We start from the raw sequence: 14,283 nt of genomic DNA on the forward strand, positions 1-14,283 counted from the left end.
ACACACACACACACACAAACATATACACACACAAGCACACACACAAACATGCACGTACACACACACAAACATACACGCACGTACACACACACACGTACATACGCACACACACACGCATGCACACACACACACACAAGTGCACACACACAGACCACACAGACACACAGGGATGTGAGGATGCCAGCAGGATGTGTACAGCACTCGGGGATGTGCGCAGGACGTGCAGACGCCGCAGCGGACGTGTCCGGCAGGCCTCACCTTCGTCCGGAGGAACTTGCGCGTCTCCCTGTGGATCCGGGCGCTCTCCGTCAGGAGGTTCAGCGACGGCAGCAGCGTCTCCTTCAGCTTGTTTCCCTGGAGACCAGGAGAGACGGGTGCCTTTATCGTTTCGGACATGCCTCCGCGGCGTTCGGTTGGCCGGAGAGGCATGAGGCAGACCGGTCTCGGCTGAGCCGGCTGGTGGAGAGAGCACACGCACCTGGGTCGCATTAGCTAAGGTCAGCCCAGGTGCTTAAAGGTGTGCTGCTCTCCGCAGTTCGGGGCAGAGACCGGGAGCACACACCGAGAGAGCGAGTTTTGAGTTTTGTTTCGTTTCATTTTGTTTGTTTTGTCCGAGCACAGCAAGACCAAGAAAGTAAACCCGCAGCTGAAAGGTTAGAGGAGCTGATCCGCTGAACAGCAGCCCAGCTATGAACAGCGAGCCGAAAGGCTGCTGCTCAGTTTTGATTTCTTTTGTCTTATTTTAGTTTGTTGTTCTCGTTTATTGTTTTTGCCCGGAACCCCTGAGGGAGACGGGTGAAGATGTTTATTTCATTTTGTGTTTGTGTGGGTGCGCTCTCTCTCTCTCTCTCGCTCCCTCTCTCTCTCCATGCAGCAACCAATCGTGTTTCCTGGAACTGCCGCATCTTCCTCCCAGAGGCGTCATGTGACAGCCTCCAATTAGACTGGACGCAGATTACAGGTCACAACAAGGCATTCTTGATGAACATCATATGCACGGTAAAAAAAATATTATTTATTATTATTAATTATTATTAATTATCTTATTTTAGGATAAAAAAAAGGTCTGGATTATAGTCTTTAAGATGACCCGCTGTTCGCACAATCTGTGACCCGGCTGTGACACGGAACGGGTGTCCATAGCAACAGGAGCAGCAGGGGTTCCGCTGTCGCCTCTCACTCCGACGGTTTCGGCGCCCGAGGGGGAACCTGTCCCGTTTTAAACGTGTTTGCTTTCTCCTCCACGCAGCTGAGTCCCGCTCAGCAGAGTTACTGTTCCAGCTCTGCTCTCGTGCTTTGGCAATTCCCCTGCGCTCGGTGGCACTGCGCATAATAACCTCATTAAGACAGTAACAGGCAACCGACTGGCGCACAGTCACACCTGGGCCAGACAGGTAGACACAGGAAAAACACCTCTGAGCACACAGGTGTGTGTGACTGTGGAGGGGGACGGTACAGCAGGAAGCCACTGTCCAGATTTGTGTGCGTGTGTGCATTTGTATATATGTGTATTTATGTACACGATTGTGCGTGTATGTGTGTATTTATGTATGTGTGTGTGTATTCGTGCATGTATATGTGTGTCTGTGCGCCTGCGTGTGTGTGTTTGTGTACCTGTGTGTGTGTGTATACTTGCGTGTATATGTGTGTGTGTGTGTGTGTGTGTGTATACTTGCGTGTATATGTGTGTGTATATGTGTGTGTGTGTGTGTGTGTGTGTGTGTATGTGTATACGTGCGTGTGTGTGTGTGTGTGTGTCTGTGAGGACAGACAGTCCCGCTCACCCTGTCCAGTCTCCTCTCCATAAACTCCAGCAGCATGCTGACGGCGTCCATGTTGACCCCCATGTACTCGATGGAGCCCTGCTGCACCCTGGGAATGAGCAGCACGTCCAGGCATGGCAGCGGGAGGTTCCCCAGCAGGTTCACTGTGTGGCTGTGTCACACACACACACACACACACACAGTTTGGAATGCGTGACAGTGCAATGTAATGATGAGGAAACAGAGTTTCTTCATCAGAGTTTGTAACAGAGGTTGCAGGTTTGATTCCCAGGTGAGCCACACTGCCATTATACCGTTGAGCAAGGTACTTAACCTGAATTGCTTCAAGTCAAAGGATCAATCTGGGATCCAAAAATGGCAACAAAGTAAACAGACTTAGCCTATCACTGCTTACACAACACAAGTGTCAGCTGTTAATGCGAAATCTCAAAGTACATTTACAGGTCATTCCAAAATGGAAAAGGGGAGAAAAAATCTCCCACATTCAGTGAAGTGCTGAAAGGCATTTATAAAATGAGCTGAAAGTGAAAATATATTTTTGCAAACATTCCTGCCGGGTCTTTATCAGCACCCTGCTGTGTGTCGCCCCCCCCCCCCGCACCCCACTGTTCCCTCCGACTCCAACACCGCTACTGACACCTGCTGCGGAGCTTCCTGGGGGTGCCAGACCCCCCCCCACTGGAAATGTGCTCCCCTTTCTCAGCCCCTCCTGCCCCCCCCCGCATCTCATTCCATTACTCCTTTATTTACTTCATCTCTTTCTCAGAATCCAATCTTCTGAGTTCAGGGAAAGGCATTTGATGAAATTTCCCACCGGAATCCCCCCCCCCCCCCCATTTTGCGCTGCTCCAGTTTATTTCCAAAACACAAAAAAGCAGAGCGAAAACAAGGGTGGAGGCAGGAGAGGGGGGTGGGGCGGCTCTTTAAAAAAAAAAAAAAAAAAAAAAAACCGGCCTCATTTTTAAGCCTATTTAGGCATTAGATGCTGGTCCAGTGGCCTCCCCCTGGGTCATTCCAGAGATGAGACCTTAACCCATTTTTCAGCTAGCTTTTAATTTTATATATCAATTATTGGATATAATACTATATATTTATTTAATACGTATATGTGTTTATATTTACATAACATATACACACATCATACATTTTATATAATGTTTAATGTATTATTAATTTTGTATATCTTTATTATACTTTAATGACAAACGTGTATATATCAGTGCCAATCCACGTACACACACACATTAACCTCTTCTTTTTTCATCCTTCCTTTTCTTTCCCTCTCTTTTGCATGTATGTCAGTTTGGTCAGCTTTTGCCAAACGTCACATCCTGACTGAAGGTCAGACCATGGAAGGGGGTGTGGAAGCGAGAGATTTAAATTAAACGAATAGAAAAGAATGCCCAGAAAAAGCATCAGAGGAAGTGTGTTCGGAGTCAGTGTCTTATGAAAGCCCGCTGTCATTATTAGCCCTCAACCCTCTTCGTGCCGTGAAAGCAGGATAAGCTCTGAGCCCCTGAGCCTCTCTGCCGGGATGGACACGGCTTACTTACCGAGAGTTTAAATGGACAAGGTCAAAGGTCAAGGCCAGGTGCTCCCTCTCTCTCTCTCTCTCTCTCTCTCTCTCTCTCACCTGTGGAACTCCTCCGTGCGGTCCTCCCCTTCCGCCGAGCTCATCAGGCAGTGCCTCAGTATCGCCCCCAGGTGTCTGTAGGTGGCTGCCTCTTCCTGCAGGGTCGCCCCCGGAGACGGGAGGGAAACAGAGGTCGCATTAACGCCATTGTGACATCATCGCCAAGCTGCTATCAGCTTCAGCTCAGAGCAATTTAAGATTCCCTGACATCAGTGTGATTCCTGTAGATTACTGACGGTTACTGAGAGAAACATCAATCTTTACCAATATTCAACGTAAAATTATTCTTTAACAAACGATTGTACGTATTGGTTTAGTCGCATGTTGCACTGAAAACCCTCAGGGATCTGCAGGAGTGGTTTAAGAGTTAAGGTAAAGGCAAAGAGTTTTTCAGATGTGTATTTGACCCAGGTCTACACGCTACACTGCGTACAGCTGCACGCACGATCCCTGGTCCCCCCCCCAACCCCCCCTCGTCCCGCCAGCACGCGTCCGCTTGGCCAGCGTTTCGCTAATTAGCACCACAGCGGTGGGCCAGCGGTCAGCGGAAGGGACGCTGTCGAGGTGGGGATTTACTGGTGAGGGACGGCAAATTAGCTGGCGAACGGTCTTGCCGCCGGAGGGCCGCTGTACTGCCAATTTAAAAACTGCTGACAGAGTGAGCGGCGCCGACGGCGGTCCGACGGGCGTTCGCTCGCTCGCCCGGCGCTCACCTCGTCCACCTTGCGGCGGTTGGTGTCGAAGGTGACGTTGAAGAGGATCTTGAGGATCTCCATGGCGCGCTCCGTCTCCTGGCGGCCCAGCGGCGGCAGGGCGGCGGCGTCGTCGTCGCCGTCGGCGTCCTCCTCCCCGCCGCCGCCGCCGCCGCAGCCGGCCCGCGCCACCTCGTAGGTGTTGGGCCAGCGCAGGCCCAGCGTGGCGTCCAGCGCGTTGGCCAGCAGGCCCACGCCGCGCAGCTCCTGCGCCAGCTGTGCGCGCACGTCCACGCGCAGCGCGGTGAAGAGGAAGGTGAGCCGCAGGTCGAAGAAGCGCACCTCGTGGCTCCAGTGGCGCTCCTGGCACTGCTTCAGCCGCTCGGCCAGGCCGCAGACCAGCCGCAGCTCGGCCCCCGCCGCCTGCGCCGCCGCGCTGCTGAACACCACGTTGCACAGGCACTTCAGCGCCTCCACCGTCACGTCCAGGTCCGGCACCTCGGGCGCGGGGCCGTCGCCGGGGGCGATGCCCGCGTGCCGGCTCAGCGTCAGGACGGCGGCCCGCGTGGTGAAGGGGCGCAGGCTCCGCTTGTCCCGCGACAGGATGCGGATGGTCTCCAGGCAGGCCAGCTGGCAGGACGGCTGCAGGTCCCGCTCCAGGAAGCCCAGAACCAGCTCGCCCAATCGCTGTGGCAGGGGGCGGCAAAGGGAAAACCAACCTCAGCCACGCCCCTAACTCCACCCCACAGGGTGGGGCTAAGATGGGGGGGGGGGCTGGGAGGTGGGTTGAATCAGGTTTGGGAGGAAAGGGGAGGGGTTTGGGACAGCGTCTTGTTTTTACGATGGACAGCATCACTGCAGAGCTGGGACCAGACTGGATGCGCACAAAATGGCGGAATTTCCTGCGACAGACACTGACGTCACGTCACGCCGCCCAGACGCCTGAACCTCATGCGCGTGGCTCCCCGCTGCGATTTTCCCCAAATAAAACTGCACCCTGCGTTCCTTCTGTCCACCTCTGGCTGTTTGCTGTTTCCCTCCTCTGTTTTACCGCCAATGCGGATGGCTGAGGGAAGCAGCGAGAATTATGCTCTCTCTCTCCAGAACCGCCAGCTCACTTTAAATGGCGGCACAAACAGAAATGGCGGTAGGCTGGGCAGACGTTAACAGACGTAAGCAGGGTAGGACCTCTTGGTGTCCTCAGAATGCTGTCCTGGTTCCAGCTCCACAGTGATGAAGGGGGTGTTAGTACTACTCAAGGACCAAATCTTTTAACTGAAGCTTCCCCACCAGCACAGCATTGGAGCAGCGAGTGTTTGGATCGGTGTCAAGCTTTTTTTTGTTGTTGTCTGTGTTCACAGGCTCTCCCTGGCCGTAGCTCACGTCTGCGGTGCTTAAAAACTCCCCGGGACTGGGCCTGGATGCCCGACAGCAGGTGGTGGGTGTTGAGCTATGACTCTCTCAGAACCTCTCCTACCTGCTACTACTCTCTGAGAACCTCTCCTACTCACTACTGCTCTCTCAGAACCTCTCCTACTCACTACTGCTCTCTCAGAACCTCTCCTACTCACTACTGCTCTCTCAGAACCTCTCCTACTCACTACTGCTCTCTGAGAACCTCTCCTACTCACTACTGCTCTCTCAGAACCTCTCCTACTCACTACTGCTCTCTCAGAACCTCTCCTACTCACTACTGCTCTCTCAGAACCTCTCCTACTCACTACTGCTCTCTCAGAACCTCCCCTCCTCACTACTGCTCTCTCAGAACCTCTCCTACTCACTACTGCTCTCTCAGATCCTCTCCTACTCACTACTGCTCTCTGAGATCCTCTCCTACTCACTACTGCTCTCTGAGATCCTCTCCTACCTGCTCTAACTGCTGTGATTTATTCACCAGGCAGACTTGCAGGTCAGGTCAGTGGAACGTCTCCTCCAAGTAAAAGCTTGGGGGGGGGTGGGGGGTGGTTTGGCAGAAAGCTCCGCTTGCGGGTATCGATCTTTGCGACGGGCCCTTGAACAATCCTGACTTCACCACTCAATTAAAGCCTCCCGTCTGTTCCCCTGACAGCTTCAATTTGGACCCGAGCACTTCACTGAACTCTGACCCCCCCCCCCCCCCCACACCCCACACAGTACAGCAGCTTTCATCACTGAATGAACCCTGTCGTTTTTCATACCAACGGTCAAAAATCTCTGTTTTGTCTGAATCGATGCGTCTGCGTCTGGTGTTAGATACAATTTTATATAGTGTTGGATATCGTTTCTCCAGTACTGTCTGTGTACAGGTAAGGCCCGTGTACAGGTGCCACCCTCGTCTCTCTCAGGGCTGCTGACTGGACGCTCTGTGTGTTCAGGCGCTGACCCTCTGATCGCAGAGCTTTTGCAAGCAGAATTACGGGCCCTTCGGTTGAGAGCTGCACTGAACATCTCCTTCATGCTCCACAAGAGAGACGGCCACCATTTTAAGGTCAGAACAAAGTCGGGCTCTGGGGTAAAGTAATCTCCCAGAATACGAAGGAGAGAGACTGTCTTGTGGGGAAGCCTGGCTGAAGATAAATCTTAGAAAAAAAAAAAAAATCTAATAGATCAATAAATTCCCCTCCCATCGTTTCTCTCAGCAGGTCTGGGAGAGTTTAGCTTCCTTGAGAGCGTGACCTACATTCCAAGTGGAATGTTCCGCCAAGGCTGCCGTTCTGCCAGCCTGTCATGCTCATAAGGAACTACCCTACACAAGCAAAGCCGTCCGGCGAGAAGCCTCGACTCCGTGTTTTACAGGGAACGTTAAGCACTTCCTTCCTTGTACGCCGCGGGCCAGTCACACTGCTACAAAGTGCTAACTCAGAAAATAAAGGAAGGAAGGTGAACGTGGCACAGCTAAAACTGTGAAAGCAGCACAAATATAGTGGCACCAAGACAGCTGCAACTGTGCAAGGTTTTCTTAAAAATAAACATGCACACGCAAAAAAAAAGCTAAAAACTAGTCTGCCTTCACTTGAGTGATGAAATTGCATATTTTGCATAAAGGTTCTGTTTCTTCTGCTTGCAATGCATTATTGGACGATATCTGGTGAATGCTGTGAACAGCTGAGAACGGCAAATTAGGTTGGCAGTCGTTAGGTAACCAATTTGGGCCTGCCGACGGGCGTCATTGATTTGGTGTGTCTGTCGCACTCTCTGTGCCAGACGGGAGATTCTGGAGTTGTGCTCCAGTGACTGATGTCCACAGGACACCGCAGGGGGGGGGCTGTTAGTAATCTGTTAATATAACTCCCCATCCAGGAAAAAAAAGCAAAAAAAAAAACAGAAAAAAAATAAATAAATAAAATGCGTGTGGCAACAGAGCAAGGAGCAGCGGGCCGAAGTCCCAGCCGAAATCACCGCCCCGCCCCAGGCGATGGGTAAGCTGATTTACCCACCCCAGGTCTTGGGTTAAGATGCCGCTGCAGTGCGTCCCTGTCTCCAGTAAGAGCGCAGCAGCGCGCGCGGAAGCTGAGATACGGGGGACACGGTGTACCCGTTTTTAATTTCGGAAAAAGCACTGAAAATGGGAGGGCCGGACGCCCTGCCACGCCGGGCAGGAGGTGAAGACGCCTCTCGCCACCCTTCCCACCGTGACGCGAACGCTACTCGGTTTAGGAGTGATGCTGGGAGTGGGCGTGGCTTGTGGGGTTGTCGTAGCGACCACACAAACCACACAGGAAATCCAATGCTGGTTGGGAGGGAGGTTGCCCCAGGGGACTTATTTTTATCTCGTTATGCTGAATGCGTGTCACAAATATACAGCTACAGAGACGCCATTGAACACACACCCTCTCTGCAGATAGACTCAGGCTGTCTACGGGCAGAGGCTTACTCCAGACAGTGCAAACCCACAGCTTATTTCGCCGCTTTGAAAAGCAAATCCCCTTTGCGTGCTATTTGTGACGAGCACATACCACAGCCGAAGCAGGCTGACTTTGACCAACGTGCCAATTTAGTCATCGCTGACCGTAATCTGATTTTTGGTTTTCTGATTGTTGATAAGCCTTGGGTTTCATTACGCAAGTCAACTACCATAGATTTCTTTTTTTTTTTTGCTACACTGGTACCTCTTGTAAATTTCCATCCTAATAAATGAGCATGCAAGGAAAGATAAAGATGAAAATTAATTAGTGAGAAAGAGACAGGAAGTTAAATGAAACTGCAACAGCTACTTCTATGACACAAATGACTCTGCACCGATGCTGCAAACAGTTCTTACGCAACGGTGTGAAGTGAAGCCTGGATATGTGACCTGACAACATCCTCTGATAACGTAGTTAAAAGCATAATTTGTTAGGACGCGTATGTAAAAGTCTGTGCTCGTTTCTACGGCAACCACCTTAAGGGTCCAAGAGAGGAAATTAAACAAGAGGCCAAATGTGATTTCCCACAATGCAGCTCTTCTCTCTACCAGGAGCCCGATGGGGCCAATAGCAAAATATGTTGACCAATGAGGAAGCACGCTGACAATGTGGGAACGGGCATCTCCGGGCATGGCATTGTTATTGAGTGGCAGACCTTACCTCCCTCTCCTCCTGTTCTTGTGTGTCAAACGTGAAGCACTGGCTTTTCTGAAACAAAAAAAAAATGGGTGGGCGGGTGGGGAGAGCGCAATGGAAAAGTTGAGTACATTAAGAGTTGATATTGCATAATTCATCAGAGTGATTTAGGTCTAGGTCTGGGGCTCTTTTTTAATCCAAACGTATTTTTCATTGCTCTCACCTCCCTTCGTCTCTGCGGTGAAGGTCAGAGATGTTGGCAGAGAGGGGACCCGACAGAGTGACTGGCAATAAACTCAAAGTAAACTGTGGCCTGCTTTCCTCCGGTACGCGCGAGATGTGAGCTCCCGTCGAACTCGCGTCGCTGAAGCCAGGCCACATGGACGGAGCACGTGCCGGGAGGGATCGGTGCGCCAGTTTAGCTAACGGGACTTTGGCGATGCGAAAGCTCACTTACCGAGCTAAATCGGGCGCAGTTCTGCTGTGCTTCTGCTGGATTTGACAGGGCCTTGGACATCCATTCGTGCTGCTCAGTCACCATAATCCAATTGCAAGCTATAACACAGCAGCACGCACACCCGCGTACGCGCGCGCGTGCACACACATTCTGGGCTGATTTTAACTAATGTAATTTTTCCCAGGGTTGAAGTGGACTGTACGCGGCCACTTTGATTTTTTTTAAAAAGCGCCACCTTGTTCCGCGGTTGAAAATATCGAACACCAGCCCTGGTTATGAGGACTCTGACTGTTTTACCCTAATGTTTGAGTGCCAGGCCTTATGGGGCAAGGATGAACTAACCTCAAAAACAACGGGAGAAGAATTATTTAGTGAGAACCAATAATGGAAGAACTTATGGTTTGAGGGCAGTAAGCAATTTCAAGCACACGCACAACCACAGAAGCACTTTCAGCGAGCCAGACCTTTGTTTTGGCTTTTTCTTCATCTCAAATAAATCTACCAGCTGTATGGTTATTATTATTAAAGTTTGTTATTTTCTCTAAGAAAGCTCATTGACTGCATTTTAATTTTGCAGTTTGTATGAGTACATACGGACTTGGGGATGGAGTTCCTCCTAAAAACATCACCGCCTTCGTGAGAACAGCATTACTAGGCTATACATCAATATATACGACCCAATTCCGGATGGTCTGCTGCTGACTGCGTTACAGACAGTTTGGCTCTCTTAAATAGGGAATAATCATCGTGTGGTAAAACGAAAAACTGGCCACTGCCAGGTTGCTTCATAAATGAATTAAACGAATTAAACACACGAGAAGGATGAAGCCGTGCTTTACTTTCGCATCAGGGGACCATCTCAACCCAAACTCTGTCCAGAAGCCACTGAGCTGTGATCTCTAATTAGACGCCGAATTCACTTGTCCGGTAACAGCCTACCACATTAATGCTTCAAAGAAATTGTGATTTATGCATCAGATGTGAGCAATAATTATCGCTGGTTAGCCTATCCTTCTGATGTCGTCGATGTCCCTAAATTGTTATATGTAATGCTGTCTGATAAATTACATAATAACAATCCTTGTCATCATCATCATCACAACTGTTGGGAGTTATTTTATGGAAATGGTATGTGAAATTGCGAGATGAGCAACATTTTAACGAGAGCTTCATTAAACGAGAATGAATCATGAACAGGGATGTCCCAATCCGTAGAACAAAAGGTTTTTTTCACAGCATAGCTACAACTGCCGTCGCCGCGAATACCCTCTTTTACATAATAATAACACAGACAACGAATTGTATTCTATGACTGACAGCTGTTAAAAGCATTAGAAGGTATTACAGCTATGCACGACTAGTCACACGGTTTATAATCCGCGGTTTATAACCCCACTTCTAACTTGATGTGTTTATCGGGCCAGGATCGGCGTCATAGGACTAAACACGTTACAGTATTTCTGTTCTGTTAGCCTACTTCGTAATCATACTTTCATTCGGCTAGCTCTCAAATATGCTACCATATGCGCAACATTACAGGTGAAAATGCATGGTAGCAAACGCAGCATCAGGTTAGGCGGCAAATTAAAGCAGGTTATGTGCATGACTTCTATGATGTTGTGAAATTACCTCTTTATTGTAAGCCTGCAGAGCCATCAAAGCAGCATCTTGGTCGCCAGTTTCCATTTTTTCTATAATGGCATTCAAATCCATTTTCATTGCCGTCTCTCAAGAGCACCCCAATTTTACTAGCTTCGCCGACAGTCATGTACAAATCCCCTCGCAGTAGAAAATTTCGATGTGACTCACGCTGTTATTCTGACTCTTCTGCCCTGACTGATTCTAGCAACGGGAAGGCTCAAAAGGATGATAAGATTAGCGCAGGATCGCAATCTTATCGCGAGGGATTCTGGGATGTGAAGTTTTAAATTGGCATTTTAACCTGCGCTCTCAGGAGAATGCTCTGAAAACAGGGATAGATAGTCTGTCTGCGGATCATAACAACTAGCACCAGAAATCACAGTCTTCAGAATTGATACATGGAATTGTGAAATTCTAAGAGTTACAGTGAACAACACTTATCTCACCAACCAGGATAACTTATGTTACCAACCAGGATTGTGCCCATTGACACAAACATGAAGCCTTAAATAAACAAAATAAATGTTCTTGCGTTGGATATGTTGTAGGGAATATATGAGATCTGGGGCTGTGCGTGGGCGTGTCTGTGTCTGTTTATGTTTTATTTTATGATGCTAATACTTTCAGCTATATGTAAGCTATGTAGGTATAATAATTAGTCCTTAAATCGTAATTATACATTTTTTTTGTTGCCAAATGTCAGTATAGTAAGATTATAATAATGAACACATATTGACCGAATAATATTTATAAGAGTGACTCAATGTATTGCACAGCGAGGTCCAGCACTACTCGTTTCGACCACCGGGAGGAAATTAGCATTGAACTGAAACGCAAAGATGGCCGATTGGAACAGGGGTAAGTCATAACATGTAGCTGAATGCTGACTACTCGTCAAGCTCTAGCGAGACGTCTGTACTTATAGCCTCTTGTCATTTAAGCTTATTTTAATTTTAATCGCTGTGTTTAAAAACAGACGCGCAACACCTACTCGAAATAGAAGTGGTTGGTCGTGAGCTGAGTTAGCTTTAGCTTTGTTTACTTTTCGGATATGCTAGCTGGTTAGCAAACGATAATTTGAACACATAGGATACATAGCTAAGGTAAGCCGACAAATTTGCAAAGCTTGTCTGACGCACGGAATAGCAATATTACATTTTAACGTTCATGTGTTGCGTAGCTAAAATTCAATGCTGTGCGTTATGTTGGAAATGTTTATGTGGTCTGACTGTGGTGAACTCAAAAGAGATGCCCAAATTCTCACGAACTGTCACTTTTTAATGTAGGACATGGCGCTGTGGATGACATGATGGACGCAGAAAACAAACTTCTTGCTGACAACCTGGCCACCAAAGTCTCCAGACTGAAATCGGTATGTTTGCTGTCAGACAACTTAACGCAAGGCTTGCACTGCTGTGCAGTATGATTTTGTGCTGGTTGGGAAACCAAGCAGGAGTTCAGGATTTTGTTGTTTCTCTTTACAGCTTGCCTACGACATCGACAAAGAAGCAGATGAACAGAACTCGTATCTGGACGGCATGGTGAGTTTGGTCAACGGAGAAAAACCTCCATTAAGGCATCTTAATCACCCTATATTTTCAGATCCCTGTGTTGAGTGGTATGATATAAATGGCAGGGCTTGTAACTAGGAGACCGATGTGTTCAAATTAAGTTTAGGTGCTTATGTTCGGCTGCCTTGAAAGTAAACACTGTAGTAACCCCGGGGCTGGGTGTAGGGATCGGCAACAAGGGCATCATCCAGCTGGAGGGGCGGGTTCGCAATTACTTTTGCAACCCCCCCCACTTCGCAATCTTGCCTAGGGCGGCCGAAAGGCTTTAGCCACCCCCTGGGTAAACCCCACACTGTAATGGCTGAATGAATGAAGCATAAAAATGGGTGTACATACATCGGGGTGATAATGACAAATTGACTTATAGTCAGTGCCATTTAAACTGCTGTTTGTCCAGGACATGGTTCCAATACAGCTTTGTAAGATAACTGGGATAAGGCTGTCTGCTAGCAGCTAACATTCCTCTTGCGGTGGTTATAAATACTGTATTTATTTGCAAGCACCTTCCCTACTTGTTGTACCTTTTCTTGTTCTTTGAAATTATTTTATTTTATTTTTTATTTTTTATTTTTTCAGGACTCCGACTTCCTCAGCACCACCGGACTGCTGACGGGCAGCGTGAAGAGGTTCTCCACCATGGTGCTCTCGGGCAAAGACAACCGCAGGGTCCTGTGCTACATCTCCGTGGGGCTGGTGCTGGTCTTCTTCCTGCTCTACTACCTGGTCTCCAGGGCTCAGGCCTAGCGAAGAAATACAAAATTAAAAACTTTATTCCTCCTTAAAGGAGGACGGTCGCCGACTCGCGTTCTCAGTTGTATGGGAATTTTACCTTTTTCCCCCCAAAGGACGCCTGGTCCTTATTAACATGAAATTGTGCTGAAAACTCCCCCAAGGTCTGGAGAGAAAAATGGTGTTTGTTGTGCCTGAAGCTTTCCTCAGTGGGTGTGGAGCACGAGGGAATTTTGGCACGTGCGTTACCTTTATCACCTGTGCTGTCCTACTTTGTGAGTGCTCTGGATTTACTTTAATGAGATATAAGAACGAGGACAGGAATCGGTAAACACCCTAATGGGATGTTTTATAGAGGTCCACCTGGTGTCAAAAAAATTGATTAAATCTCTTTGGTGTGAAGCTACTTTTTTTCTAAATTTCAGGGGCAGGAAACAAGGTGCTCAGTGACACAGAAAGGCACCTGTTAAAGTTGGAGAACGTGGCTTTTTTTCTTGTTCTTTTCTTCCTACTGGGGTTTTTTTTTAGGGTTCAGGTATGATTTTTTGCCAAATTTATCTTACTGTTTCCAGTGTAAATTATTTGTGTAAATTTGTGACGGTGTCTTTAAATAAAATTGAATTGAAGTGATAGTAGGAGTCATGGAAACCATCTGTTGGGCCAAAGGTAAAACAGGTATTTCTGCAAAATGTACTCATTGGAATGTGGGGGTTTTGGGGGTCATGCATTTTTATCCACCAACCCTCACCTCGTTTAGGCATGTAATTACAAGAAAAATCACAAGGACAGCATTACTTATTTATTCATATTTTGAAAATGTATAGTGCTTTGTTTGTTTGTCAAATTGTTACATATGTAAACAATTCTGCTAGCTGTTTATGGTTTAATATGTCTAATTGTATATTTTATCTTATCTTTGGATGGTTTAGGGACACATCACTGTAATATCTCCCACAGAAAAGTAATATTTGCAATAAAACAATAAAAGAGGACCAATCGTTTGTTTTTTTTAATGTTTTCTCTTAGTTACATGTATGAGGTTTTGTGTTATTTGATACTTGAATTTGCACCTAAAAATGAATAGAGAATGTTCATGATGGTAGTGGCACAGGTGTCAGTAGTGCAGCGGGTGTCCATATGGAAATAAAAGTATTTCTGTGTTGAATTTTAGGAATACCTGAACCAATTATTAGATAACTGATGGCGTTAGGGGAAAATAATTTAAACGGTACTAAGCGTGTAACTAACTATGGTAT

At 47.9% G+C, this 14,283-nt stretch overlaps 2 protein-coding genes across 6 annotated transcripts in view; one reads left to right on the forward strand and one right to left on the reverse strand.

The window, feature by feature from the left end:
* The window catches only part of ric8a (RIC8 guanine nucleotide exchange factor A), a 14,771-nt gene extending 3,793 nt beyond the window's left edge, over positions 1–10,978 (reverse strand). Inside the window, exons 1-7 of one of the 4 annotated variants that reach the window (XM_064313122.1) lie at positions 10,716–10,978; positions 8,654–8,701; positions 8,198–8,215; positions 4,131–4,796; positions 3,418–3,512; positions 1,785–1,935; positions 259–354 (exon numbers count right to left, since the gene is read on the reverse strand). In XM_064313122.1, the coding sequence (XP_064169192.1) occupies positions 259–354; positions 1,785–1,935; positions 3,418–3,512; positions 4,131–4,796; positions 8,198–8,215; positions 8,654–8,701; positions 10,716–10,805 (1,164 nt within the window). In that variant the 5' untranslated portion in view covers positions 10,806–10,978. The remainder of the gene's footprint in view (positions 1–258; positions 355–1,784; positions 1,936–3,417; positions 3,513–4,130; positions 4,797–8,197; positions 8,216–8,653; positions 8,702–10,715) is intronic. The other 3 variants (XM_064313124.1, XM_064313123.1, XM_064313125.1) reach the window with 3 other exon arrangements.
* A 477-nt stretch (positions 10,979–11,455) lies between these two features.
* Positions 11,456–14,019, forward strand: LOC135242177 (BET1-like protein). Of its 2 annotated transcripts, none has more exons than XM_064313133.1 (4): positions 11,456–11,585; positions 12,014–12,099; positions 12,212–12,268; positions 12,875–14,019. In XM_064313133.1, exons 1-4 carry the CDS (start codon positions 11,567–11,569, stop codon positions 13,040–13,042), a joined length of 330 nt encoding a protein of 109 aa, XP_064169203.1. In that variant the 5' UTR covers positions 11,456–11,566; the 3' UTR covers positions 13,043–14,019. The 2 variants fall into 2 exon arrangements, with proteins under 2 accessions (XP_064169203.1, XP_064169204.1); XM_064313134.1 differs by lacking the exon at positions 11,456–11,585 and adding an exon at positions 11,592–11,830.
* The last annotated feature ends 264 nt before the right edge of the window (positions 14,020–14,283 follow it).

This window comes from Anguilla rostrata, chromosome 16 (genome assembly GCF_018555375.3).
Source record: "Anguilla rostrata isolate EN2019 chromosome 16, ASM1855537v3, whole genome shotgun sequence".
NCBI classification, from domain to species: Eukaryota; Metazoa; Chordata; class Actinopteri; order Anguilliformes; family Anguillidae; genus Anguilla; species Anguilla rostrata.